The sequence below is a fragment of the Pollicipes pollicipes genome, unplaced genomic scaffold (genome assembly GCF_011947565.3).
Source record: "Pollicipes pollicipes isolate AB1234 unplaced genomic scaffold, Ppol_2.1 Scaffold_4002;HRSCAF=4701_pilon_pilon_pilon, whole genome shotgun sequence".
NCBI lineage: Eukaryota > Metazoa > Arthropoda > Thecostraca > Pollicipedomorpha > Pollicipedidae > Pollicipes > Pollicipes pollicipes.
The window spans coordinates 45,985,642-46,012,229 of NW_023596420.1; the positions used below are offsets into that span (position 1 = coordinate 45,985,642).

Below are 26,588 nucleotides of genomic sequence, written 5' to 3' on the forward strand. Positions count from 1 at the left end.
CGAAGTTGATCTAAAGTGAGATCAATCTCTTAAAAATGAGTAGTATGAGTGTTTCCAGAAGTGCACTGGTTTCACCGTGCGTCTAGCAAACCAGCGATATGGAGATGGACTTCCTGCGTCGCCGGCCCTCCTGCCCGGATGAGAGGCTGGCGACGTCATGTACGCCAATAGCCGCTGAGTGCGTCTTTAAGCCCCAATGACCCTGCAGTACGTGTCAAACGGTACCGCATCTTCCCTGCGTCACAGGTACTGCGGGCAGGGTGCACGTGCCTTAGCCTTGCACGACGCGAAACAAAGCCCTGCGCAATTATGACAGCGGTAATCAGAAAACCTTTCAAAACGTGTTTGAATTGAAATGCCACTGCCTGGATGGTACTTTCAAAGCAGGCAAAGGTGATGAGTATGATAACATTTACGTTTACCCCAATGCCACTAATGCAAAACGCTCTTAATGCAATTCCGGACATAAAAGGGGATTCAACTCACAAAGCTTGAACCGTGATGAGCCAAGCTCGAACGCATTGTGAGTCGATAGAGACGAGCGCCGCATTATTTGTGTCGTTACAACCAGATGTTCAACATCCAACATGCCCACACGGGGAGCGTGCCAGTGCGCATGAACCGAGAATAACGACCCGAACTGCATGCAGGTGAAGTTGTAACGCTTCTCGTGGGCCGGGACCGAAGCCCTTGCACAGCGGTCCTCGCATGACGCCATGTAGGACTCCTGGGATCTGGCGGTATCCTTTCGGGCCTGAGCGTCATCGCAGGCTGTGCCTACCTCTGTGCAGGGTCACTAGTGTTGGCAAGATGGGGAGCAGCGCGACGCTGTGCGATGCCGCTGTGTCATTAGCTAAGCACAATTCCGCGGCTGGGCGTGAACACAGTTTGGAGTGTGTAAGCCGGCGTCGAAATAATGTCGCGTGGCACCCGCGATGAGCTATTCAGTGCGTTTGACAATACTGTATAGAAGCTATTTGTTATTAATGGACGAGACAGCTGGTGCATACGTCGCCTGCCACGAGCGCTTGCAGCGAAACCTGCATGGTTTTGTCGCAGCGGATTTGGGCCGACTCGAGCTACGTTAACAAGCTGCTGTGTAGCACTGACTGCAGCGGACAAATAGAGTGCATCGCCTACAGCAAAGTTAGTCATACGGCTCTCAACCTGAACAGATCAACGAATAGACACCGAACACCCATGGCATGTACACCAAGTGCATAGATCGTTCCATGTTAAAGCACCAGGATCTGCTCGGGTAGCGCTCCAAGCGGCTCAGAAAGACTCGTCAAAGAAACGTTACATGTTCGCGTGAGATGGGTAGCAATGTGGGATTGCAACCGCGTGGAGATAGCTGCGTGGGGAGAATTCCAGAGCGAAGCAGGCAAGAAACATTGTAGAAAGGTGGTGTTGAGAGAGGAAGAATGTGTATCGGAGCGAAAACGGTGAGATTATTTCCGGGCAGAGTAAGATGACTAACGACAAGCGTGTCCCAAAATGATTACTGGTTACAGGAATAGTACGGCAATGCGATGAAGGCATTGAGGGAGGAGAGGGATCCCATCCGTGGTGTCTAGTACGCTGGCCGCAAGATCGCCAAAGACGCATCAAAGGCGTTTACCAACTGCAGGCTGTCGGCAGAGCCCGCCCGAAGGCCACTGCTTGAAACAAAAGGGGCAGGTGCGCGCAAGCTGAGGAATACCAGAACACATGTCATAGCGCAAGCCATGTGAGAAAGGTTGCGAAACCGGTGGCAATACTGCAATCGAAATATAAACTTTATGACAGAATTTCCTCCGAATCCCGCGGGAATACCGATGCGTTCCGTTTGGCGGAACGCAAATTCAGACTAGATGTCAATCGTAAGCTACAGTAACACGTCGTGTCCAGCCCATTGCAGAGCAATACAGAGGACTTGACCTGCCTCTGAGGTACGAGGCATTGGTTGCGGGGCATGCAATAGCTGGGGCGCCGGCGGCCGCCCCCGTCTCGAGCGTTCGTAACGAGCCGTAGTCCAACAGCGCCAACTTCTTACGGCTGTCGCCAAAGTTGGCCGTGACTCTCGTCGCCTACGAGGCGGGCCAGGGCTGCGGAAAGTTCGAGACGGCGTGCGGCGCGCCGCGCCAGGTACGCCGCTGCACGCGCCGGAGCCGGGCGACTACAGCAGCTGAGTGGGCCACAAGACGGGCGCGGTATGGTGACTGGCACAGCTGGGCGGCCGGCTCGCCCCACCCACATCACTTGGCCAGCGAAACGCCTTGGCGAAGCGCCGAAACGTCGCGCATCCAGGGAAACGTTGGGAGCGTTACGTCTGAAGACAAAAGGCAAACGTGGTAACATTCCAGACGTTTTCCTTGTTAAAAATTGAATTCGAACATTCGTTTCCAAGAACTCTTTTGATCCCCTCGGTTGACCCTTTTGACCATTGAAGCCACGCCAGATGAATACGCCCGTGGTAGTGAGCCAGCACGTTTGGCCGGCGGTGGCACTCAGCGCTGCGGCCGACGGCCTGACCGGGGAGGGAGAGCGGAGGTCTGCCACAGACATCGGTATTCCCGCGGATCGGATAGCGTTACCCTGGTGCCGGAGCTGGAACTGGATCATACACTCGCCTCGTTCTCTACCTTGTCCGTGTCAATGCCCTTGGTCATGGCCCACGTGCTGACCACATAGTCCATGACCCGCTCCGAGAGCGCCTTCGGTACCTCGTGCAGCTTCATAAACTCGCGCACGTTGTTGAGCATATCATGATACTTGGCCGTGGCTGACGTCATCTGCTGGATGATGGTGGTCACGTGGCCGAAGATGGTAGCGTACAGGAGCGCTGCCGGGCAGAGATCCGGTCAACACAGCGTGATCTCCGCACAGTCAATGCATGTAAGGAACAATGGCACGGTAGACAAAGGCACAAATGGGGCAATGCGCGGCTCCGTAGGACGTTCGCGATACGCGAACATGCGCGGAGTCGAGGTGCTTGGTCACCCGACTCGCCACGGCTGCAGCCAGTTAAAGCCAGATCAGACCACGGCCAGTGATGCGTGACCAGAACGTCAGCCGCCACACAGGGGCAATCCAGCGCCGAGGCGCCCTTAGAGCGGGCCTGATTAGCCGGGAACAGGCCGTAACAAACCAGGGCCGGAGCACGGGAGGCCGGAGTATGGGAGGCCGGGGCGCGGGAGGCCAGAGCATGGAAGGCCGTGCCGCGGGAGGCAGGAGCACGATAGGCCGGGGCGCGGGAGGCCGGAGCATGGAAGGCCGTGCCGCGGGAGGCAGGAGCACGATAGGCCGGAGCATGGGAGGCCGGAGCATTGAAGGCCGGAGTGCGGAAGGCCAGAGCATGGAAGGCCGTGCCGCGGGAGACCGGAGCGCGGGAGGCAGGGGCACGGGAGATCGTGTCGCGGGAGGCCGGAGCAAGATAGGCCGGAGCACGGGAGTCCGGAGTACTGGAGGGCAGAGCACGGGAGGCCGTGCCGCGGGACGCCGTGCCGCGGGAGGCCGGAGTCAGCGGTCGGCTGTGAGCAGTGCAGCCGGCGCGGGCGGCCGCTGCCACTGAGAGGCTTCACCAGAACGCCATCGATTGGGAAAGGCGGCAGAAATCGATGACAGGATCCTGTCCGCCTTTATGGGGAGTTCACGGCAATAACCCAGTCTGATGGCGCTCCTCCGAAGGTGTCCCGAAGCCACCCATTACCGAACACATTCGCCAGGCTCTCAAGTCGAGTTTCCTCAGCGCATTGACGCATGGTCTATAAGGACGCAGTGAGCTGACTAGTGCGATGAAGTTAAAATGACATGGGTTTATCGGATAACTTTGAAGTTCAGCGCTCCAGAATAGGGACCATCCTCAGCAGGAGAATAATTGTTTCCCAATGTGGACTCACTCGCGAACCCCTTACATCATTTGTAGACGTGGTGTGTGTTCTTACCATGCACACATCTTCCACTTCGGCGAGCCTTTGCATGGACACAATGCGTTCCTGGGCCTCGAACCGTCACATGTAACACGCTTGCGTTAGTTGGAATAAAACCAGTCCGCCCTCGCGCCTGCATTCGAAACACCGTCCTTCAGCTGACGGATATCGGCGATACGGCGCTGCGTGGCGAAGTTCGAGGAAGTGGCGTTTACGCGCTCATCCTATCTATTCCTGGAGCGCTCGAAGCAGGCGTTTCAGCTGCACCTGTCGACGGCAGCGTTCGCCAACTCTACGCCTTTCGTCAGATTCGGCGCGGCTTCAGCTCCACTTTGCTGGGGGCGGCCACAAGGCTTGGTTTAGGTATGCGTCGATCGACAAAATTCCTTCACTGCTTAAATGTGCGCACGCTACGCTGTTTTTGCTGCGCTGTGACTACTAGACGGCGCGATACAAGGTCGAGCACAAGCGCGGACTGACGGAGCTGAAGGCTCTGATGAACAGTCCGCAGTGCAAGCGGCAGCAGGGGCGCCGGACGCAGCGGTGCCCGTCGCGCTCGTGGCGCCGTCCTTCGCAGGCCCAGCCAGCCCCTCCCTCACCGCCCGTCTCGGATGTGACGCTAAAATGTAATGGTTTGACGCCACGGCAGCGGCGGCCGATATTGAAACCATACCGGCGGCGGTGGAGGGCGGCTCGAATGGCAATGGCCTTCTTTAGCCGATGCCTCGACGTCCGAACCTTGACACGGCCGATAAGTATTGGCCTGCGCCCGCCTCAGCGAATGCCGGCCACAAGCTTAGCACCGGGAAACCGATGCCGGTGTTCAGCTGGCGCCCAGACCCGAGCAGCACGGAGACCGCAGCTAAAAGTGCACGGCGTCTTTCTGTGTGATATCGATAAGACGTCAACGTCTTTCAGCTCGCGACATTTTGTGGCACGGGCCTTGACTTTGTTTAGACACTACCGGAATTGCCCTACATCGCTCTCGCCAAATGCGTGAAGCCGCTGCGTGGCGGCACCTTTTTAATACTGCTGCTCCAACGCTGTTCTCAAACGGTACCGTGTCAAAGCAGATCGCCTCTTATGCATTGGGTTCAGCCGTATGATACATGCAGACTTTGGAAATGCGAGGTATGACGGACATTGCTCTCGTCCTGTCCCACGTAGCGCAACAATACCTGTTCTGTGCAGATAGAGAGCTATGCCAATGAAGCCATAGTTTAACGTGAATAAACGCTGACTGCTTTTATTCAAGACAGATGTCTGACAATGACATTAGATTTGATGTCCCAAGATATTCACTGATAATCTAATTATTCTTATTGGCATAGACCATGACGTGCGGGAGGTCGTTACCACGGTGGTTCACATGTCCCTTGCGTGTGGTTGTGTGACATGGGATGTACGATGTACTCCGCTGTCGGGACTTCATGGCTTCACTAGCCTCTCGCCTGGAAAGTAGGGCCAGCACCGCGGGGAATGAGCACCTAGCACCCATGCCTCCGGTTTTCCAGACGCGCGGCTGAACACCTTCACTACCGATACCCACATGTCCACTGTGATCAGCGTTTTTGCGCGAGGACCGTCCTTGCCTTTTTCAGACGCCTGAAACAGTCTGAGGCATGCGTAATATTTAGTAGTTACACCAACGCATCCCTTTCTAAAGGAGTCCTGCAAAAGGCAACCATCTTCAAACGTGCCTGGCAAATCGCGGAGCATGTGAGGCGCCTTTCACTCTTTGAGCAAATACGTTGGATGACGGCTTTATACTTTTGGAGGCGTTAATAGTCCCGTTCAGTGTTAAAGCACACCCGTCTCTACTTGGCTCAAAACTCTCACCAATAATGATAACTTTCTGCGTCACTACGGCGCTGTCACGGGCCCATACCAGGTCTTGATATGTCTACACCTCGGTGCGTTTCCCCAGTCCCAGCGAGGTCATTGACAACCGCTGGGGAGCTCGCGGGGACACCTCGGCCGGTACCAGAGCAGTTTACGAGAGCCGTGCTCGCAGGCGACGGCCGTCGCCCGACGACCGCTAACGGGCCGGTAAACTGGGGTCGATTCATCACCGAGGCTGCCGCGACGGGCCCGTCTCGACCGCTACGCACGCCTGACACGCGCTCCGCCCGTCCGGCACTGGTGACGGGCGTGCGAGACGGGCGGAGGACACGCGCCGCCCGCCGCCGCCCGCATGGAAAGGGGGGAGGGGGAGGAAGCAGCGGTCGGTTCATCGGTGGTGGCCGGTGGTGTTGTAATGTGGAGCTGAGCCGACAGCGTACTCGCGCTGGGACATCGTCTATGTCGACGGCTGTTTATAGATAACTGAAAGGTGGATATCATGCGACTCGCTTAGCCTGTCTCCGACCAATGGAAGCTCAGACATAGTTCACGCGAGAAGCAGTGAGCACGCAGCGAGTGCCCATTTGTTTCAGATGATGAACAGTGCACTGCATCTCATCCTTGCATGCATTTGGGGATACAGCTTTTTAACACAACGAAAGGCCCGGAGTTAAGATCCGGTCTTACACCAGTCGTTCGACGAGACCTACGGGAGGTAGGCCAAAAGATCTCGACAAACAGTAGACATTATTTATTTTTTTAAAAACCCACGTGCGCTTTGAATAGACATTATTAATTTTTTAGAAGCCCACGTGCGCTTTGAACACTGCCTCAGCTAGGGCTCTGAAAATGAATATACCGTGCAATCATGAGGCACCAGCGGAAAGTAGAGCAGCGCTTCTCCGTACAGTGTGTGCATGTTCCTCCGGGGACCAATGTGTGTCACCGCAACGCCAGACAACCTTCGCCGCCCGGGATCAATGGAGGAGCGTGACCAGTGTGGCGGACGGCTGCCGGACGAGCTCTTTCCAGGCTAAGTGACCGGTGGGAGCCGCCTGCACCGGACAAACAGTCTGTCCAGGTTTAGTGGTCGGTGTGGGACCTAAATGCGCTAAACGACCCTCCTCCCCGAAAGCCAACATCATGAAGATAAGGTGCAATGATCCTGCAATGAGCTATGGGGCCCATCCTTGGAGAACGTTTGCGATGCGCTGTAGCTTGTGCATTTAAAAACCGGTTCATCCAGGATAAACAGCCGAATTTTATAACGCAGGGACGGCAGCTTCGCGCAAAATTTTGTTCATCGACTTCAATGTCCTCACTGACACTCCAGTAGGTGCGACTCGTTCCCGAACAAAAACTATGACGCAAAAAGTTATTCAGTATATGCAGACACGAACGTCTTTACTTGCCGCTCGTGCCGATGCCCTTTGGCCAGTAAACATCAGACTGGTTGCCGCGTCACTGCTGCTAACGACATCCGACCTCCACACACATGCCGCTTCAGAAAGCCCTGGGCGATTCCCTGCACCCCCGCCCGGGTACTTGCTCGAGATGGCAGGCGACCCTGAGACGTGCTCACCAGCAATGATCATCATGCAGATGGTGAAGATTTTCTCGTTGTCTGTCTCGGCCGCCACGTTGCCGAATCCCACGCTGGTCATGCACGTCATGGTGAAGTAGAGTGACGTCACGTACATGGTCTTGCGAGAGGGCCCGTTCACCAGAATCGGCGCCATCGTCTCGTTGGACCAGACGTACGAGTACGGCGACTGGGTGATGTTGGCCAGCTTCCAGAGCCAGCTGCCGGGCGGGACAGAGCGAACCGCTGTCAGGCGGAGAGGGTGCGTTCGACGAGCTAACTGCTGGCCCTCTCACTGCCGGACGGGGCGGAGAGGGCCCAGGTCAGGCGGAGAGGGCCTGTTCGGAGAGCTGGCTATCGGCCGCCTCACTGCCGGACGCGACGGAGAGGGCCCAGGTCAGGCGGAGAGGGCGTGTCCGGAGAGCTGGCTACCGGCCGCCTCACTGCCGGACGCGACGGAGAGGGCCCAGGTCAAGCGGAGAGGGCCTGTTCGGAGAGCTGGCTACCGGCCGCCTCACCGCCGGACGGGGCGGAAAGTGCCCAGGTCAGGCGGAGAGGATGTGTTTGGAGAGCTGGCTACTGGCCACCTCACCGCCGGACGGGACGGAGAGGGCCCAGGTCAGGCGGAGAGGGCCTGTTCGGAGAGCTGGCTACTGGCCACCTCACCGCCGGACGGGGCGGAGAGAGCCCAGGTCAAGCGGAGAGGGCCTGTTCGGAGAGCTGGCTACCGGCCGCCTCACTGCCGGACGGGGCGGAGAGAGCCCAGGTCAAGCGGAGAGGGCCTGTTCGGAGAGCTGGCTACCGGCCGCCTCACTGACGGACGGGGCGGAGAGGGCCCAGATCAGGCGGAGAGGGCCTGTTCGGAGAGCTGGCTACCGGCCGCCTCACCGCCGGACGGGGCGGAGAGTGCCCAGGTCAGGCGGAGAGGATGTGTTCGGAGAGCTGGCTACCGGCCACCTCACTGCCGGACGGGGACCAGGTGTGCGCCAGGTGACCGGCCGCCGCCCTGCCTCATCACCGCCGTCGGCAAACACCGCACACATTGGATGGGCATCAAGCGTCACCTTTTATAACCGTCTGCCATGCAAATGAAAAGTCACCTGTAATCCACCGGCGCAGGTGCGGGAGGGGCACAGGGAGTCGTGCCCCTCCCCCCCGCCCTCCAACTTTCTTACGCCCCGAGGGGCCCGAAAAGACCATTCACATTGACCGGCGATCAACGGTACGGTTTGAGGACCCGGAGGGCTGGCCGGAGAGCACATTCGGGGGCTGGCTCTGTGGGCCGGGACCTGAAATGCCAGTCAAAAGGCCCTTCGTTCTGAGTCAGAGCGGGCTCGTATGTCAGTCAGGCACCGCCAGTTCCGAAAAGTCAGCTTCGTGTCGGTCTGGACTGAGGGCCCATTTCCCAAGCAGGGATAAGGTCAGCCCCGCGAATTGCACTGGTCGGGGACTCGGAGTCCACGAGTCCATGGTATGCCCTCCTGCGATGGGCGGGCCCGAAGGGCTTGCTGTACGTCACATTAAGGACTCCCGCCCGAGCGGTCGAGACCTGAAATGTCAGTCCTATGGTCGTTCGCACCGATTGGGGATCCCTGGGACAGTGCAGGCTCCTATTTTGACCAAAGGCCACAGACAGAAAATAAAAGCAGAATTGCATCTTTCGGTAGCTTCTGGATTCTGTTCCAGTTACGAAGAAAAAATTGAAATCAAACGAAAAGCATCGTGCCCCCTTTGAAATTAGGTGGCCCATATCAGAGAGTTTTTGTTTCAGGGGTAGTCCTTTACCAGCAGGAAGGCCCTTTTTTAACACCGCGTCCCCTGCTCCCTTACCAAGGTTTAGGCTGCGCCCCTATTGCCATCATATCAGAGTGATTGACCAGCGAAATCTTGAAATCTAGCTGAAGCCTCAATGCTCGCGCATAGTACTTCCCGACAATCCACAATAATCTAGAGCAAACGCGATAGCACTGATGAACACTTAGTGTAAGTGGCGAACACCGTGGGCACGCTGTCTGGAAACGTCGAGCATTCTGGCAAAATCGCTATATACATGATTGCTTCATTCCGTTATTCAAGCGGGGCCCGCTTGTAGGTCAGAGCCTCACTGTGCATGTCGGCCTTTAGGCGTATGGAAAGTCGGTATGTTGAGTACGAGAACCCAAGGCCTTATGAAAACTGAGAACCCACGAAGCTGAGCATGTCAGCAATGAAGCAAACAAAAGCAAGAATAACTCGCACTGAACTAGTACAGGGCACCTCTCCACCAGCGCGGAACAAAAAGTAAGAGCCGTGATGACAGGACGCGAATTGTGCCGCGTTGCTGTGCCATGGGGACAGGCGTCCTAGTGGTCCCGGTGTCCAGGACGGGTGTCCAGGTGTCCTGGCGGTCCCGGTGTCCAGGACGGGTGTCCAGGTGTCCTGGTGGTCCCAGTGTCCCAGACAGGTGTCCAGGTGTCCTGGCGGTCCCGGTGTCCAGGATGGGTGTCCAGGTGTCCTGGTGGTCCCAGTGTCCCAGACAGGTGTCCAGGTGTCCTGGTAGTCCCAGTGTCCCGGACAGGTGTCCAGGTGTCCCGGTGGTCCCAGTGTCCCAGACAGATGTCCAGGTGTCCTGGTGGTCGGGTCCCGGCATTTTCCTTTCCTGATCCAGCACCAGTCATTTAAACGGGATGCAGAGTTCCGCCGTCACATGGTGAGAAGACGGTATCCTGTCCTTTAAAGGCAGGCTTTGTCTTATGAATTACCCCACAATGTCTGAGCATTTAAAGCAGCCTCTCGTAACACAACACTGCGTAGCGTAGCCAACCTACTCAGCAGCACTGCCGCAAACTGTCTCCGAACCCATATGCACACGACTAAACGCTAATGCATTGCACCCCATTATCATTAGCATAACGGCCACCTTCCCGTGCTCGCGCCCTGTCTCGGTGGACATCCGGACCGCAGGGTGGGGCGCGAGCGCGCGGCGCAGCGTCACAACAACGGCAGGCCACGCCCGTCACCCACGGTCGGCACACGTCACCGCCGGCCGTCACCTGCCGTCAACGCGGACGTGGCGCGTCACCGGCCGTCACCCGCGCGGTCCGGCGCCACCGGTCACCTGTATGTGACGCCGTTGTCGGCGTCTGACAAGCCGATGCTGTACCAGATGCAGGCCAGCCAGTGCGCCACCAGCATGTAGAAGCAGAGCAGCAGGATCAGCATTGCGGCACCGTACTCCAGGTAGCGGTCCAGCTTGCGCACCACGCGGCCCAGTCGCAGCAGGCGTACTACCTTCAACGCGCTGAACAGGCTGCCGATACCCTGCGGTCACGGCCGCGGCCAAGGTCACGGCGAGCGCACGGGCGGTGCACTGAACACTGGACGGGGCTTCAATGGCCGGCGGCGGCGAGGCTCAGGTTACTGGGGATGTGGTCAGCATGTATAGTATATGTATAGTATATAGCACATATATAGACAGCTAGCATATGGCGGCCGCCGGCCGACTGGGGCAGGGCGCGAGCGGTGGCCCCCTGGGAGGGCTCGGCGAGCGGCGGCCACTCCCTGGGAAGGCCGCCGACGGAACAGGCGTGACGCCACGGTTTTGTTTCAGCAGTTTCGCGGCACGGGTTCCAGCCACACCCGTCATCATCCGAACGACGCTTATCCGTTTGATGGTCTGGGTGCACCGTGCTGTCGCATCAGCCTCAGCTTTGGGGAACCAGCGCACGCTGTAAACCACTTTTCGCAAATCACGGATAAGTCGACCTACGACGTCACTGAAAAAAAGCCAGGCAAACCGATCTTCTTTTCGCCAGTCAAAATCAGTGGGTTCTGCGATCCTTATCAGACCTGCCCAGAAAGCTGGCGGAGTGGTTAAACAACCTACGCTGATAGCTTCAACCAGCATGCTAATTCTGAATCGATGACGAGTGACTACAGTCCCCTTCCGCCACGTATCACAAAGGCAGGTAAAGGACCAAGACGAACATGGCCTCTACGGTCACTTTTTGTTGGCGCCATCGGGGCCTGCCGACGCACTCAGCAGCTGGGTCTATACCGTGGCGTCTGCTCCTCACCCTGGCAGGAATAACAGGCGCCGAAGGGTATTGGGCCCCGCTCTTGTGGTTTCCGAAACGCGGAGCCTGACCTCCACACTACTGAAATCTCCGCTCTTTTTTGTGCATGTGGCACCCATATTTTGGTACTTCATGCAAATGGTCGACTTTTAAAACGGCTCCACTTCCAGAAGATTTGATATCCTGGGCCTGGTGTCTAGGCCACTCCACCATCCTTCAGTGACGCGAGCTGTCACCTGAGCTGACCTGAGCTGACCTGGCGTGCAATTCATCCGGCAATACACCTAACAGCACACCCGTGCTGTGTGTGCTGCTGCTGTGTGCTGCTCCACCTGAAGCAATGACGGGCCGGCACCACCATCACAGGGTACCCACCCGGGCAATCCCGGGAGTTTCCATTCCACCAGCAGCACAGTTCAATCTGGCGCCAAACCCACGCGGCGCCGGGCAATCGCGCGCTGCAGAATTGGCGCGAAGGCGAGAGCAAAACCCCAGGTCCCACCGGACACACGGCCCCCGACCCGGCCCCTGACTACGGCCCCTGCACAGGATATGCTCCTGACTGTCGCTCCCACCCCTAACTATGGTCCGTACACCTGACTGCCCTGCCCCTGACTACGGACTCGACTCCCGACTACAGCCCCTTTTTCTGACTACGGACCCCGCTCCTGACCACGGGCATTAGCTCTTCTCTTGTCACCACCGGACTGATGGAACTATTCGGCAACAGACCCGGCTCCTATCCACAGACCTGACTCCTGCTCCCGATTCCTGGCCGAATCAAGCGGGATCCTGACCACATACCCGACTCCGGGTCCATTCTTGACGATTTCTCAGGTGAGTCGGGAGCCAGGTGAGTCCAGGTGAGTCGAGAGACGGCAGCCGGCTTTGGGGGCCCGAATATTGACTCCGCAACGATTCCTCACTTCTGACTGCGGGTCCAGTTCTCGACTTCCCATTCGTCTCTGGCTAAGATCCTACGTAGTTACACTGAGACAGGGACACACGTAGAATTTACCAGTTGCGGTGTGTACGCGGGGGGGGGGGGGCACAACTGACAAAATTCCACCGAAAACCGAGTCCTCAGCAGGCACGTGCTCTTACCTTCTTAAAACAACGTCGCAAATTCTAGATATGAAATTGTGGCTGATAACAACCAGGCACAAGCCAGCCTATTTAATGCATGCCATACATTTGGTAAAGGGGGGGGGGGGGGTTACGTACGGTCCGGAGCCCCTATGTGCACACGCCCCCACAAAGAGACGCAAATGTCACCATTGACTAATCGACGACAAGTGATAAACATTTGATGAGTTTTAGCTCAAGATATGCTTTGAGGTCTCTTATGGTCGCAATATGACTAATCGATGACAATTGGTATAAATTTGATGAGCTTTAGCTACGAACATACTTTGAGACCTGTTATTGTCACAAACTTTCCCAAGAAGGAGAACGTTAACTGGGTGTGTCAAAGCTTAGAGAAAACCTCGCCGGATCATAGTCTCATTTTTGCGCTGCTTAGTTTAATTAGCCACAGTGTTTACTGAAGCGCAGAAAAATGGGCCCAATACCGGCCGCCACATTTCTCTGGTCCCAGGTGCGCAAAACGGTACGTTAAAATGTGATGAATATTTTAACAACAGCGGAGGGTGAATGTGTCCCACCCATTCCACCCAATCCCAGTACCCAACCACCCATTATGAACCCATTCCAAAATCAAGCCGAGACAGACCGACTAATAAGGCTAATGCCGCCGCATCCAACTTAATGTGACCATAATGCTATTCATGGCATGATACCGAGCTGAGCAGGCATGCTAATGACACTGGAAGGAAACTAATGGAAACAGGGACACGGAAAGTCCCGCCTCTCTTCACCCTGCGGCACTTTGTTAATTATGTCTGCGTGAAGGCACCGCATCCCGCGGAGGCACTCGTAAACCCCCGCGGGCTCTATTTGCTGTGGTGTCAGCAGTGGCCTGAGGCCGTCCAACTAAATCTAGAGGAGGACAGCTCAAAATGGTCCCCGGCAGTTCGGTGAGAGCTCGCCGCAATAAAGCCGCTGCGCGGATCTGCCTACGCTTTTCAGTTGGACCTGCGACGCAGGTGGCAATCCTTCAGAGACAAAGAGACTCCAACAGAGTGGTGTTTAGGACAATATTCAATTCAACGCATAGGGTATATATACTTCGGGGTTTGTGTCTGTATGGTAATAGCAGCAGCCGAAAGTCCTGTGAAAACTAGGACTGTGCGATAATTTTCTAGCAATTGTTATGCTTTGGGTCGTCGGATACGTACTGCCATTCACGAAGTAGCCTTGGCACATATTCTTTCACCTGTGCACACATTCACACATTCCTGTACCAAAATTCCGTTTGGTATCCTGCCAACTGCTGCATCATTATGACGAAGTACTTTTCAACTTATCTCTAATGGAGAGATACATGCAAAACAGCTCCGCATCACACAGCCTGATGCGATGCATATGAAACTTGCGCACACGCTGCTTAACGCCATTTCCCGATTGACAGGACAGCACCAATTCCCAACAATGAAATTATGCGCCGAGGGCAACGAGCTTTGTCAATCAAGGCGCATACGTGTGTCAACTCGAACGGCATCCTTAAGAACACGGTGAATGCGAACACGACGGCGGCGTGAATCTCACTCACACTGGCGCACGGCAGCCGGTCCTCACGACACCGAACACGGCCGTGTCGGCTCGTGACCAAGCCTCGGCGACTACCTGGTGCTGGCCGGCCTGCCGCGAGCGCCAGTACCGCGTGGCTCCGTCAGGCCGGCGCGCCGGTGCACGCCGCACCAGCCACGTGTCGCAGCCCCGTTCACCGCGCCACGCCCGGGGGCGCCGGCGCCCATGCAGGACGCGTGCGGCTCACAGCAAGCGGCGGCGGCCGGCTCCGGCTGCGTCGCCGTCCCTCCGCCGCCGGTGCAGGAGAGAGCGCAGCGCGGGCAGGCAGAGCGAGAGAGCGGAGACAGAGCGGCAGGCAGTGCCGTGCGGGCAGCTGAAGCCACGGCCGCCCTGCGCGCCCGGCGCCGTACTTACGTTTTCGCTGCGGCCGGAGACGCTGGCGCAGTTACTTACATCTTCATCGTGGTCAAAGGCGTTGAACACATCGTAGGGGAGGCACGACAGCAGGTCTATAACGAACCACGACTTGAGATAGTTCATGCGTATGATCTTGGGGTCACTGACCACTTCACCACCGGGTCCCACGAACGTGGTGTGGAAGTTTAGCACGATGTCTATGAAGAAAATCACGTCCACTATGGAGTCCACCACTAGAAGGCTGACGTCCTCAGACGTCTTGTTCTTGAACGCCACGTTGTACGGCACCATGATGGCGGTGTAGAAGGTGAGGCAGAGGATCACCCAGTCCCAGATGGCTTTGAAGGCACAGTAGTGGAGGAGGATGTGCGGCGGCGTTTTGGGCGCCTCCTGGCGGTACTGCGGCATCACGTCGGAGCTCAGAGACATCATCTGAAATCACGTGACGTGACTGAGCTGGCGCCTCTGCTGAATGTCCCTGGGACATCTCAGCGGGGGGATAGCAGCTGAAACGAAGGTTCACATCTGAGCTGAGACACGCATCGGTGAAACGAGACCTTCAGCTCAGTTCAGACGTTCAGTTTGAGCCCGGAGACTCGATAGGGAGCGAAGCAACAGACCATATGAGCTTAAATATGTCATCAGACACGACGCATACATGTGGACACAAGATGCAAGATGAAAAGTGTGACCTGGTAAGTGACGCCAGATGTCCCAATCATGTACTTTGATCACGAGCGCAGCTGCGATGTTTCGTGTAGAGGTGCACACATCATAAATGTAAAATGATTATCAGCTGCACAAATAAAGGACAATTGGCCTGCTCTGCGAGACGCCGGTGTGACGGCAAGCCAGTGGGAGGCGGTAACACGCGGAGATGATATCGTCACGTTCGTTGCGCTTGGAATTATTCCCAGTAAAGCCACCATCCGAACACACTGCACTGCATGCACCCATGGTGACATTACGCAGATCAACAGGACCCAAACCCTCTGTGGTGAAATTCCGATCTCCGGTGCGGCATACTTCTAATCTACAGAAGGACGCCTTCAGCGGCTTAAGGCGAGCGAGATCACAGCAGACGTGACAGTCACCAGCCGTCGTTATGCAGATTATGTCAAAAACTAAGCTGGAGAGGCCAGACACACTCAGCGGCCAATGGTGATGAGATTGACCAATGCGTTGGAAGGTCTGCCTTTCACGAGGGTTTAACTGTCGCAAATCTGCCGCAGTGGTATTCGAGCGCTAATTAACGAGCAGCGTTGCTCGAAAACTGCCCGCTGGGTCCAGCCTGACCAGGCAATCGGACTCCACCACATCGACATATTTGTACTGATTCTGAACGGACGGCAGGCCGACCACGTTTCAACGTCGCGTTTCCAGCAATGCTCCAGCTTCAGCGGCCGCTCCCCTCGGACTGACCCGGCTAGTCACGCTAATGGTGGGCTTATACTGCTGCAACTCACTGAATCGCCATTCAGTTGTAAGACGCAAGAGGCACAGCATACGGGATGCAATTACTGATTGCACGCTCATGCAGTCTTCAGCCGCGAGACAGGCAATTCGCTAAACGTGATTTTGCACAAGACGTTTGCTCGCAAGCAGTTAGTTTAGGCAGGCCTTTCCCATGATATTGCAATAGGGTTTCCCTCCTCATTCAGTCGGCGAGGACAGCGAAGTTTTCAAATTGCGAAACATTCGGCTCTTGACAGCGCGGCGTGGCAGTGGCACGAGCCAGATTCTGACGGGGGAGAAAGGCACGGTCCCGCTGGCAACAAGTGCAGGTCGATGCCGGCAGACGACCATGCGCTTTTGTGCGCAAGCCGTACATCCGCCCGCTTCACGGCGTTTTGAAGCATCGTTGGGTTAACAAGTACAGGCACAGAACCAACGGGCCATTCTTAGCAGATGTGCCGGCTAAACAACGCACTGATAGATCTCGAATTTCTCCGACCTCTGTGCGCCAGTGATCGGGCGGATTGCGGCCAGCGTCAGCTTTTCCAACATGATCTCCAAAACCGCATGCTATGGCCAACATAGGAAGAGATTCGGTCAGAACACTGCACGGAGCTACACCGATGTCAGGTCGCGTGCATTGTTACCGAAACAAAAGCCAAAATAAGGGAAGTTTTTGCTATGCTCCGCCACAAGTACCCAAACAATGCGCGATGGCAAGATCACCGCCTTGCTTCATAGAAATGGTCTGGTCTGTCCGTTCCAGTCTCATAGCCGTCAATTTTTCACTGCAATGTAAATTGTGAACAAGCACGCGAATGTTACATCAGTAAACCTTCTTCTGTTCCTGAAGAACGACAAGCTTTCAACGCATCGATCAATTCCGTGGGCATGGGCTGCAAAAGCCGTCCGGCCCCATTCACTTCGTGTTCGTGTTCGGCAAATTTGGCGTGGTGATAGCCATAGACTGTCTTTGTTATTACCTCACCCGTCCCACGTTGCAAAGCGCGTCTTTTTAGTTTTGTTGTGGGGAGTGCGATCAAAGTATAGCAAACAAATGTATTGATGTATTTAACAGCGTGTTATGATAGCATATCAGGATATCATCCGCGTATATCATACAATCTAAATTAAAATGCAAAAAGTGCTACCCTGGGCTATATGACCGAAACAATGCATTTCTGTGGTCAGAAATACTTTGTTCTGTATCCGCAGGTGTTCAAGGTTGCATGCTTTGTATGCACTATACGCACTCACTTTGACGCTTAACAATACATTTGCAGCAAACTGAGAGCAAGCACGTTGGCACCTTAAATTTTATGTCACCAGATTTATAAATGCGATAAGGAGGTGGTGACACGTATACACTCGTTCATCTAGCCTCTTCGCTACTGATGACATAAGTCATTGAGCTTGGATGACCACGTATAAACTTGAATGTTCTCAAGTGATATGCCGTGACCTCCTTATACATTACAATGCTACTGAAACATGTTTTTAGTAGAGGATTGGAATTCAACGTCCAAATTACCGAATAAAACTACCTTTTCAGCTCAACATGCGTTTTGCAGAAGGCAGTTAAAGAGTTTTGTCTGACCTGGGCCAAGGTCATGTGCTCTGTGATCATATGATGGTTGCGCATGTGAGTTAGTACTATTTTATTCATATAAAAACACCAAAACTACCCAACATACTAAAATTTGCACTTATTACGAAGAATAGACAAATTGGCCTGGCCTTAGGTCACTGACCTTGCCCGTTTCCAAAATATAAAAGCTGCAACCTGTACGCATTATAATGCTATTTGACTATAGCAAGTTTAGACGAAGGCAAATTGCCCACAAAAAGTCAGATGCGGTCAGAGTTTTTTGGAGGTTGGCCTGACTTATCAAGGTTGATCTTTGACCTGACATATATCACTGATCTTGGTGTGTCGAAGCCTCAAATTTGCACAGAGGATCTCAAGTTGATAGATGGACTGGTATTGAAATATCGTGTTGCTGCGAGCGCTCGTTTGTGACCTGTGCTCGAAAAACCGTAGGGTCAACATCTCCAGGCCGGGCGCAGGTTAGTGTCGTGACCGCTACGGCGCGGGGTCACTCAAGATTAAAACTGTATAATGCTTGAAATGCAACTCCTGCCGCGCGCAGCCTCGCCCATAAGAAACGTCCCGAAAGATGTGAGGAGCTTCACGTGCGGCGAACATCACGGCATACGGCTGGAGGAAGCAAACGGGGGGCTTCCAGAACAGGGCGCCGCCTAAACCGGGGACGGCAGCCGTGCAGGCGGCTGTGTCCGCCTGCCAGCGGAAGCCAGCTGCTTATTTGAAAGACGACGAATTGTTACGGAGAGCTAGTGCGTTGAAGGGAGGGTTAACGTAAGAGTGCGAGTCGCATGGGGCAACGACATCGTCACTGGCGCAACGGACCCACACGCACCCAAACACGGTAAAACAGGGGGTGCGCACTCGTTACCAATAAAAGGGTGCAGATGAAATGACAAGCCATGTAGAACAAATGCATTGCGGTACAGCATGCAAGATATTTCGGCTGGACGTTGTTCGGCACATGCCGCAATACATGAACGAGGAACATTTCATTCCGACTAGTATTAAATAACTATGAGCTGGTCCCGCAATGAAATTAAACGGAGGCTTACAAATCAGTGTATTAAACAGGCATTTCATGCACAACATTCTACCGTGAAATATTTGTTCAAATCGACTTAAAGCAAAAAATATCAATGTCGAGGTGCTGTGCACGACATTCATACCGATTCATCACCGTAATTTCGAACTGTCCGTTACTTTTGTTCCGGAAAAATGTCAGAACTGATCCAATACCACAGCATGGACATGTTTTAAGTGAGCATGCCTTAACTCAATTTACATAAGCATAGAATGCTGAGCTACTTTTATCTGGGGCAGAAGGTTTCAAGTAACGAAGCGGAAAGTTGTAAGCAAAGTTGGATATCCGGATCACATATTTGTAATTCAACACACCGAAAAAATTGGATAAAACGAAGGTCAGTGGACAGTGGATGCCTCGCATATATGACGCCCATAAAAGCCGTATGATTGTTGAGCCGTAATGAAAAGCCGTAAGACAGTAATCAACAAAGTCTGACGTACGTTTGAAATATGCATGCTGGCATCATATCATTATCGTGCGGTGATCCATGTTGCGTTGATTATGATGATCATTAGCAACTGACCATAGGCTTTTATTATGATTAGGAACCACCAGGCTGCATCGGCGTATTTTGCATTGGATACTGCGTAGGCTATGGCTTTTCAGGATGATTCACAATTCCTGTAGCGCGGGATCTGATAGGACACAACTGCACATCGTTTAAGAAAGTTATCTCACGCGCAACGAGTGGGCATTTATCGCAATGTTTGTACTGTCGCCTCCGTTGAAGGTTCAAACGGTGACGAGACTGGAGCAGTTTGAGAGAGGGGGGGATCAGGGAGAGAAAATGACTGGAGCATCATTTGATGTTCCACAAGGTGCCGTACACAATGTACGATTACATCGTCGGTATAATAAAGAAAACTGCATGAAAGAAGAGCAGGTGGAGTTAAAAAAGATCGCGTTTGAAGACGAAATTATGCGATGCACTCTACGTGATGGCATTATTTTCACAGTAAAGCCAGCTATAAACTGTAAGAAAACTAAAGCAGTACGTCCGCGAGTACCGAACTGAGTCACAAAAGTTTTGCTTAGTTGTTCCAGGAATCACGAAACTTCGATGTAATGAAATGAGCGAACGGAAATCTTTGATACCTAACAAATCCTTTACAACCCAAATCATCCCCGCTTACGTAAGTTGCTCCGTACATTTGCAAGGAGCATAATGCATACAGATAAGACAGTAGTAATGGCCTTATTCATCGTAGAAAAACCAGGAGAATGAAGAAATGGATGCGTTGATACTTCGGCAGCATGCTTTTATCAAAACGAATAGCTGTAGCAAATTCAAAATGGCCAGTGAGTTAATTTCGCTCAATTTTGAATTTACTACTGCTATTCATTATGATAAACGCATGTTGCCGAAATATCAACGCATCTATATCTCCATTCTCCTGTTTTTTTCCACGAGGAATAAGGCTATTACTACTGTCACATTCCCGCTCAGATTCAGCGTTCTACCACTTAGCAAAACAGGTCGCGGTCGCACCCATCCGGCCCGTTTTGGCTAACGGCGGCGCAGACAGCTCGCTGGCGCAAAACACGGCCGCAGCCCGGTCCTCAGCTGTGTCATCTGGCTGAGTGGGTCGCTGTTGATGCGCTCGGGCTCTCATGTCGCCGCCCGAGGCATCTGACCGCACCTGCGCCGGCCCGGGCCGAGGCCCGCCGCCGCCGCCGCCGCGCGCCGGCCTCGTCGCGCGCGCCGCGGTCACCAGCCGGCCAAGCGAGGCCAGAACTTGCAGCCAGCCGATCAGTGGTACAAATATAGCAATGCCAGAACGATAGTAAATGTAAATAGCAAACTAGGGAGCCAGTCAATTCATGCAAACGTGTTTATTTGTCTAAGACGATACAAACGCTATAATAATCCCGATCACAATCTTTTGCGCAAAATAAAACGCGAAGACCCAATTGAGTTTTTGTTTTCATCTGCTTTATGCAAGAGGCCTTCACCATCTCCAGCATGATACCACCACTCCGAATAAATCCCACGACGTCAAGAAAGGTTAGCATCTGGGAAGCCAGGCCGTAAATAACTTGTCACCGCCTTGAACAAGCCTAACTTTTCACAAGCTACTACGAGCCGGAGGCAGCGGCCCTCCTGGGGAGGGGGGGGGGGGGGGGTCTGCCCATCATCCAGCGCGGTTGTACAGTGCGGTATCAGCTCTCTCAGCCCGGACAGCGAGCGGGCCATCGCCTGCGGCCTCGCCTCGGGAGCCTCGCCTCGGCGGCCTCGTTGGACAGTCTGCCTAACCAAAAATCGAGGCCCGACACGGAACCGAACATGCCGCGCATGCTAATGAGGCGGCATGCGGCAGGAAACGGGACAGCAGCAGGAAACGGCAGTCGTATGCACCCGTCGGCGAACTGATTACAAAGACGAAATGAAAGTGCTGATTACAGCGGTCAGCAGCTGCATAGTTTTCAAAAGATGATTCGCCGGCAATTCGGATGCTACCCTAGCAGTTGTCTGGCATTTTGCCATTTCCCACCTGAGAATCGTGGGATACCACTGGAGCTGTCTACGGAGCCAATTAACAGATCATCTGATGCAAATAACACCATTGGATCGTACAACGACGGAAATGGGTTGTCACCAATGACATCATAGGTCGGCTAAAATAAAAAGTTTTCTCCACAAATTATTAAGTCGCATTTATCGATCATCACGTGGGAATCACGTGTTTTCCGGCCTCCATGCGGGTTTTATTCCACTCCCAGCAGCAGGAGGGGTGAGGCATATATCATTCATGGAGCAGGAGACCGGGCGCCGGGAATAACCCCCTACCGCCCCCCCCCCCCCCCACCCCCGCTCTCCACCGGCTGCCACACTGCACGTCTGGGGAAGAGCAGTTCGTCCTCGCATGGCCCGCTGGCCACCGGCGCCGGCCGGGAACGGGTGAGCCAAAGCCGAAGGTCAGCCACTGACCGGAGGAGACCGCCCCCGTCCCTCCCCCCCCCCCCTTCTGCCTCGGAGGAGGCTGAGAGGCGACACCTTGCAGCCGCCGTCCGCGTACGCTGCGGGCGGCGCACTGTCTCACTCTCGACCGGCACTTCTGGCCGGCCGTCGCAGCCGCCAATCAGGCTAAGTTAGCCTATGATGTGGCATTAGGGGGCGCCTGGTCGGGCCTGGTCAGGATTAGCAGCACGAGTGAGCCGGTGCGCGCGGAGCACAGCGCGGAGCACAGCGGGAGCCGACGCGCCCCGGCCAATGGCTGCTCACCATTAACTTTTCATCGAGGAACGAGCCCGTGCCAATTCCACGCGCCCAAGCGCTGTAACAAATTCGCTCCGGAGAAGTGCGCACCTGCAAATTTCACGCTCAGAAGAAAGCTCGAGAAGCCACGTAAGCACGTAAGCCAAATATCACATGTGATTGGAGAGCTCCAGACCTGGCTGCGCCAGAGATCCCCAAATCCTGCTTTCTTAAGCCACTCGCCCGGCCTCAAAGGATGTTTAGATGAAAGAAAATGAAAGGATTTCACAGTGAGCAAAGTCCTGAATTGTACTTAATAGGCATAGCACGCACCGTACAGGAAAACGGACCACGACAGGCAAGCTACAGCCGTGCACGTATAGACGGCCTGTAAGTGTGGGCGCGAGGGACGTGGTTTCCGATCTAGGGGGAGGGACTCCGGTCCCCATACCAACCTCCAGCTTTGAGAAGGAAGTCGACCAAACGCAGACCGAAATCCGTTCTGAAGGGGCTGTTGAGTTAGGTTCAATAATTTTCCTGCTCATTCCCCTAATTGTTTTGCAAAGCAACACCACCGCTTGGTGGATTCTCCTGTATTTGGCGGGTATGGAGAGGCCTAACGCGAATTTTTACCTCGTTCCTTTCCATGTTTCGGCATAAGGTTACTGTTTGGCTGTCAGTGCCATAAGTATCATGTCGAGCAGTGGCGGTTGACGTACCACTTTAACATAGCCACCCCCGAATTACTTTCGCGTGACCGCTTTCATTGTTAAAACAAGCAAAATCCGTTTGAAGAGCAGGGGTGGATTTTGTTAATTTGTTCTATTATCAAAGTCAAAACGTCCTCCTCAAAGGGGACACCACCGATTAGCTCAAGAGATATCTCGGAAGGAGCCGAATGGACTCCAGGGTGACAGAAAGCGCGTGCCGAGATTTCACCGGAAAACGAGGCTGAGGGGGACCTTTCGAGGTAGCAAGTACAATCTCCGCGATTGATGCGTCCACTCCAAGGAGGCCGTCCTCATCCCACGCGTTCCAGACGACCAGGTAACGCTACACCGACTCAGTACCGGCGGACACCGCCGCAGAGCTGGCTGAGCAGCCGCAGGCCACGGTGGTCGGAGGAGACAGATCGCAGCGCCCTCGCTCGGCCGCCGGCGAACGTGATACCACCCTCCCTCGGCCGCCGGTGAGCGCGATACCGCCCTCCCTCGGCCGCCGGCGAGCGCGATACCCTCCCTCGGCCGCCGGCACGTGATACCGCCCTCCCTCGGCCGCCGGCGAGAGCGATACCGCTCTCCCTCGGCCGCCGGCGAACGCGATACCGCCCTCCCTCGGCCGCCGGCGAGCGCGATACCGCCCTCCCTCGGCCGCCGGCGAACGCGATACCGCCCTCCCTCGGCCGCCGGCGAGCGCGATACCGCCCTCCCTCGGCCGTGTGCGAGCGCGATACCGTCCGCCCTCGGCCGCCGGCGAACGTGATACCGCCCTCCCTCGGCCGCCGGCGAGCGCGATTACCGCCCTCCCTCGGCCGCCGGCGAACGCGATACCGCCCTCCCTCGGCCGCCGGCGAACGCGATACCGCCCTCCTTCGGCCGCCGGTAAGCGCGATACCGCCCTCCTTCAGCCGCCGGCGAGGCGGTATCGCGAGCGCGATGCTGCTCTCCCTCGGCCGCCGGCAAGCGCGATGCTGCTCTCCCTCGGCCGCTGGCTAGGTGCGATGCTGCTCTCCCCCGGACGCCGGCAAGCGCGATGCTGCTCTCCCTCGCCGCTGGCGAGCGCGATGCTGCTCTCCCTCGGCCGCCGGCGAGCGCGATCGAACAGACCACAAATAAAATGTAGCCTGTCATGCATCGATCGATCCTGAGTGCGCATAAACCCAACGAAAAGGCTTAAAGAACCTGGAAACTTCGCTAAAAATCACAAAACATGAAAGAGGGACCACATAACTGTTCTCGTACGCCTGTTTTTGCTCAGCACGGCCAGCTGCTCGCAACCTGCCGTGAACCATACATTGACCTACTCTGAGCCACTAATAGATATTTTAGTCGAACACTGGCATCAAGCCAGATCAGATCGGCACTGAAAGTGATTTCCTACTGGAGCAGTTCCCTCCGCTTGCAGAATAACGGTAATTGCCCGCGAAGATGGCAAAAAGCTTCGGCTCGACCTCACGCTGATGCGCGCTAGACCGCGCGGCTCTGGCGAGGGAATACGTGCGATTGCAAAGCAAAGGTACCACAGTCTGGTGCACAGTGAAATGGATGTTTTGTCCATCATTCGCGCACCAACTCTTTATCTCGCCAATTCGTGTTCTGTAAGTCCAATGCATTCAGTGAAATTCAGCGAAATCGTGTTCGTCCAAACTGTTTGCGAAAAGCTATGCTACTATGCATGCATGGCGCAAACGAATGAGGCGAGATAAATATTTGATACGCTCTACGTCAAGCACATCATTTTCACAACAGGAGGCATAGGTAGAACTGTCTTAAACAGCGTAAATGCGCAGCACGCACTGAAAAATGCATCTTCCTTTTGCACTATGTATCGTAATCTCATAAGGTCAGCCGCGACTCAGTTAAGAAAATAGGGCTGGGAAATAAAGTAATCATTTAAATTATATATGCATATATATTCATATAAAAAATCGGGTTATTACCGTACTTTATTTTGACTTACTTGAACTGAATGACAAAATAGATGGAAGCAACGAAGTGACTCGCGCTGTTAAGGGTTGATAACATTATTTGACTGTCAGTTCCTTGAGAACCAAACGCGAAACGACCTCATTTTTTAACACAGGAAACCATCAATGCATTAATAATGAGAGCATATTAATTAACGAACCATTAATCATGAGTTCGAAATTGCCGTGATCCCCTCATAAATTGCGGGAAGGCCGGACACCGTGCGGCTACGTGATACAAGAGCTACTTCTAAGCTACTTCTAAATTGAAGCAGACTAGATAGCTCCTATCGAGTATAATTTTTAGTCAGGGCTCCTGCTATTGAATGCTTATGTATAGATTTTCTCAGGACTGCGATTAGCTGCATGCTCTTGCTCAAATGTCCAATATACCGGAATGTGAACAAATCGGTTTGCTTAAATAGGAGTGCAAAATAGAACTGAAACTGCCCAGTATAACTCTAACTATTGAAATATAGGGCTGCCTAATCACCCAACCTTCAATCGCGAACAAAACCCGAGACAACTTTGCATAGCAAAGCTTACGAAACAACTAAGCACATCAGTCAAGCTCAATACGTTTTGAAGGGAATTGCTGCTGCTGCTGCTGAAGTGAGGACGGCAACCTGACATATCAGGCTTCAGAGCGGCTGTTCGAATTATGTATGCCAAATCGACAGGCAACAATTATGAGACAGGAGTTCCTCGAGAGAGTGGGGTTGGTTACGGTGTCCCCAAATAGTCCAACTGGGTTGTCAAATTCAACAAATGGACCCGAAAAATATCGTGCATAGTGCAAGCACATAGCAGCTTATATTTTTTATTGATCCCAGTCATCAACTTAGCCGAATATGAAGTCGCCTTTCTTTGGATATTACCGATGATATAACACAACTATATCGTTCTTTCTTAAATGAATCACTTACAATGAAACTCATTGCTCACAGCGCAAGGAGGTAACTCAGTTTCAATCAATAAAACAAACGATGGCTTAGCCCTGGCAGAATAGGAATCCCACGTTCTAGATGTTACATCACCTAAAAAGTTGGTAGGAACGCCTACAGTCCAATGTCGAACACGCACAGCGTGAAATATGTTCATTCATGTAAGTTGCAAGCTGAAAACACAGAGCCGGTGTCGGCTAAAGTTGGATGCGCGACGCCACTGATACGCCAGTGCATCGAGAATGACTGCTCAAGACAGGCATATTCAGCGCTTCCATGAGCGGAGCTCATCACAGGAAACGTAGAGTCGTCGCTCCTCAGTGGATCCGATGTGCTCGCAAATCTTGAGCCAGTCCGCAGATAGTGCTCCACAAATTAGTTTGAAAGAAACAAAGCGTTTCTCTGAATGCGTGCAGGATCCCCTCGTTGCAATGCGTAAAAGCCCCGCTTCGCACGGCACGCTGACGGTGCCGTTTGAGATGCTGTGGCGTTTCAAGGTTTTGCTGACGCAAAACAAGCCCTGCAGGCATTCGTCAGCTATGTGGCACTCTGGGCGTAAATCCGGGTGCCAAAGGCTAGTCCTGAAATCCGGGGATACCAAAACTGCAACTGCGGAATGCCGGCATGTCCCGGAATTTTATCAAAACTGCAACTGCGGAATGCCGGCATGTCCCGGAGTTTTAACCAAATTTTGAGACAAAAAAACATGCTTATCTGAAACTCGCACGAAATCCAAATCATGGCGAATGGTTGGGAAGCGGCAATCAGCAATCAGGGGCTGTATGCTTACACACGTGCTCGTACGTATGGAGCATTGCTGTTATGTTTTATAAGCGTCGGGCTGGATATTTTGATATATTTCGAGCCTTGCACGGTTATGGCTACGAATGCATTGGGGTTGCATTTGTTAGCATGCTGTTTTAATGGCTTGCATTGCATGCCAACTTTCTATATCCTCCCATTCGAACATGATTTATGCTGCTGGCGTTTGCTGTCCAATTAGCTTATTTTTGCCGGTTCCAAAACACAAAGGTGAACGACGAAAAGCCAAAGGACAAAAAGTCAAATGGCAAGAAATCGAATGCAACCTATAAAAATGCAAGACACCAAAAGCGAAAAACGGCAAATGGCAAAAAGTGGAAAGTATATCAGTCAAATTCA

The 26,588-nt window shown here is 54.0% G+C and overlaps 1 protein-coding gene across 1 annotated transcript in view; it reads right to left on the reverse strand.

The window, feature by feature from the left end:
• LOC119094582 (potassium voltage-gated channel protein eag) overlaps window positions 1–26,588 on the reverse strand; it is a 46,698-nt gene that overhangs the window by 14,792 nt on the left and 5,318 nt on the right. The window contains exons 3-6 of the mRNA XM_037217645.1: window positions 14,493–14,888; window positions 10,433–10,635; window positions 7,336–7,556; window positions 2,613–2,824 (exon numbers count right to left, since the gene is read on the reverse strand). Coding sequence (XP_037073540.1) covers window positions 2,613–2,824; window positions 7,336–7,556; window positions 10,433–10,635; window positions 14,493–14,888 — 1,032 coding nt within the window. The remainder of the gene's footprint in view (window positions 1–2,612; window positions 2,825–7,335; window positions 7,557–10,432; window positions 10,636–14,492; window positions 14,889–26,588) is intronic.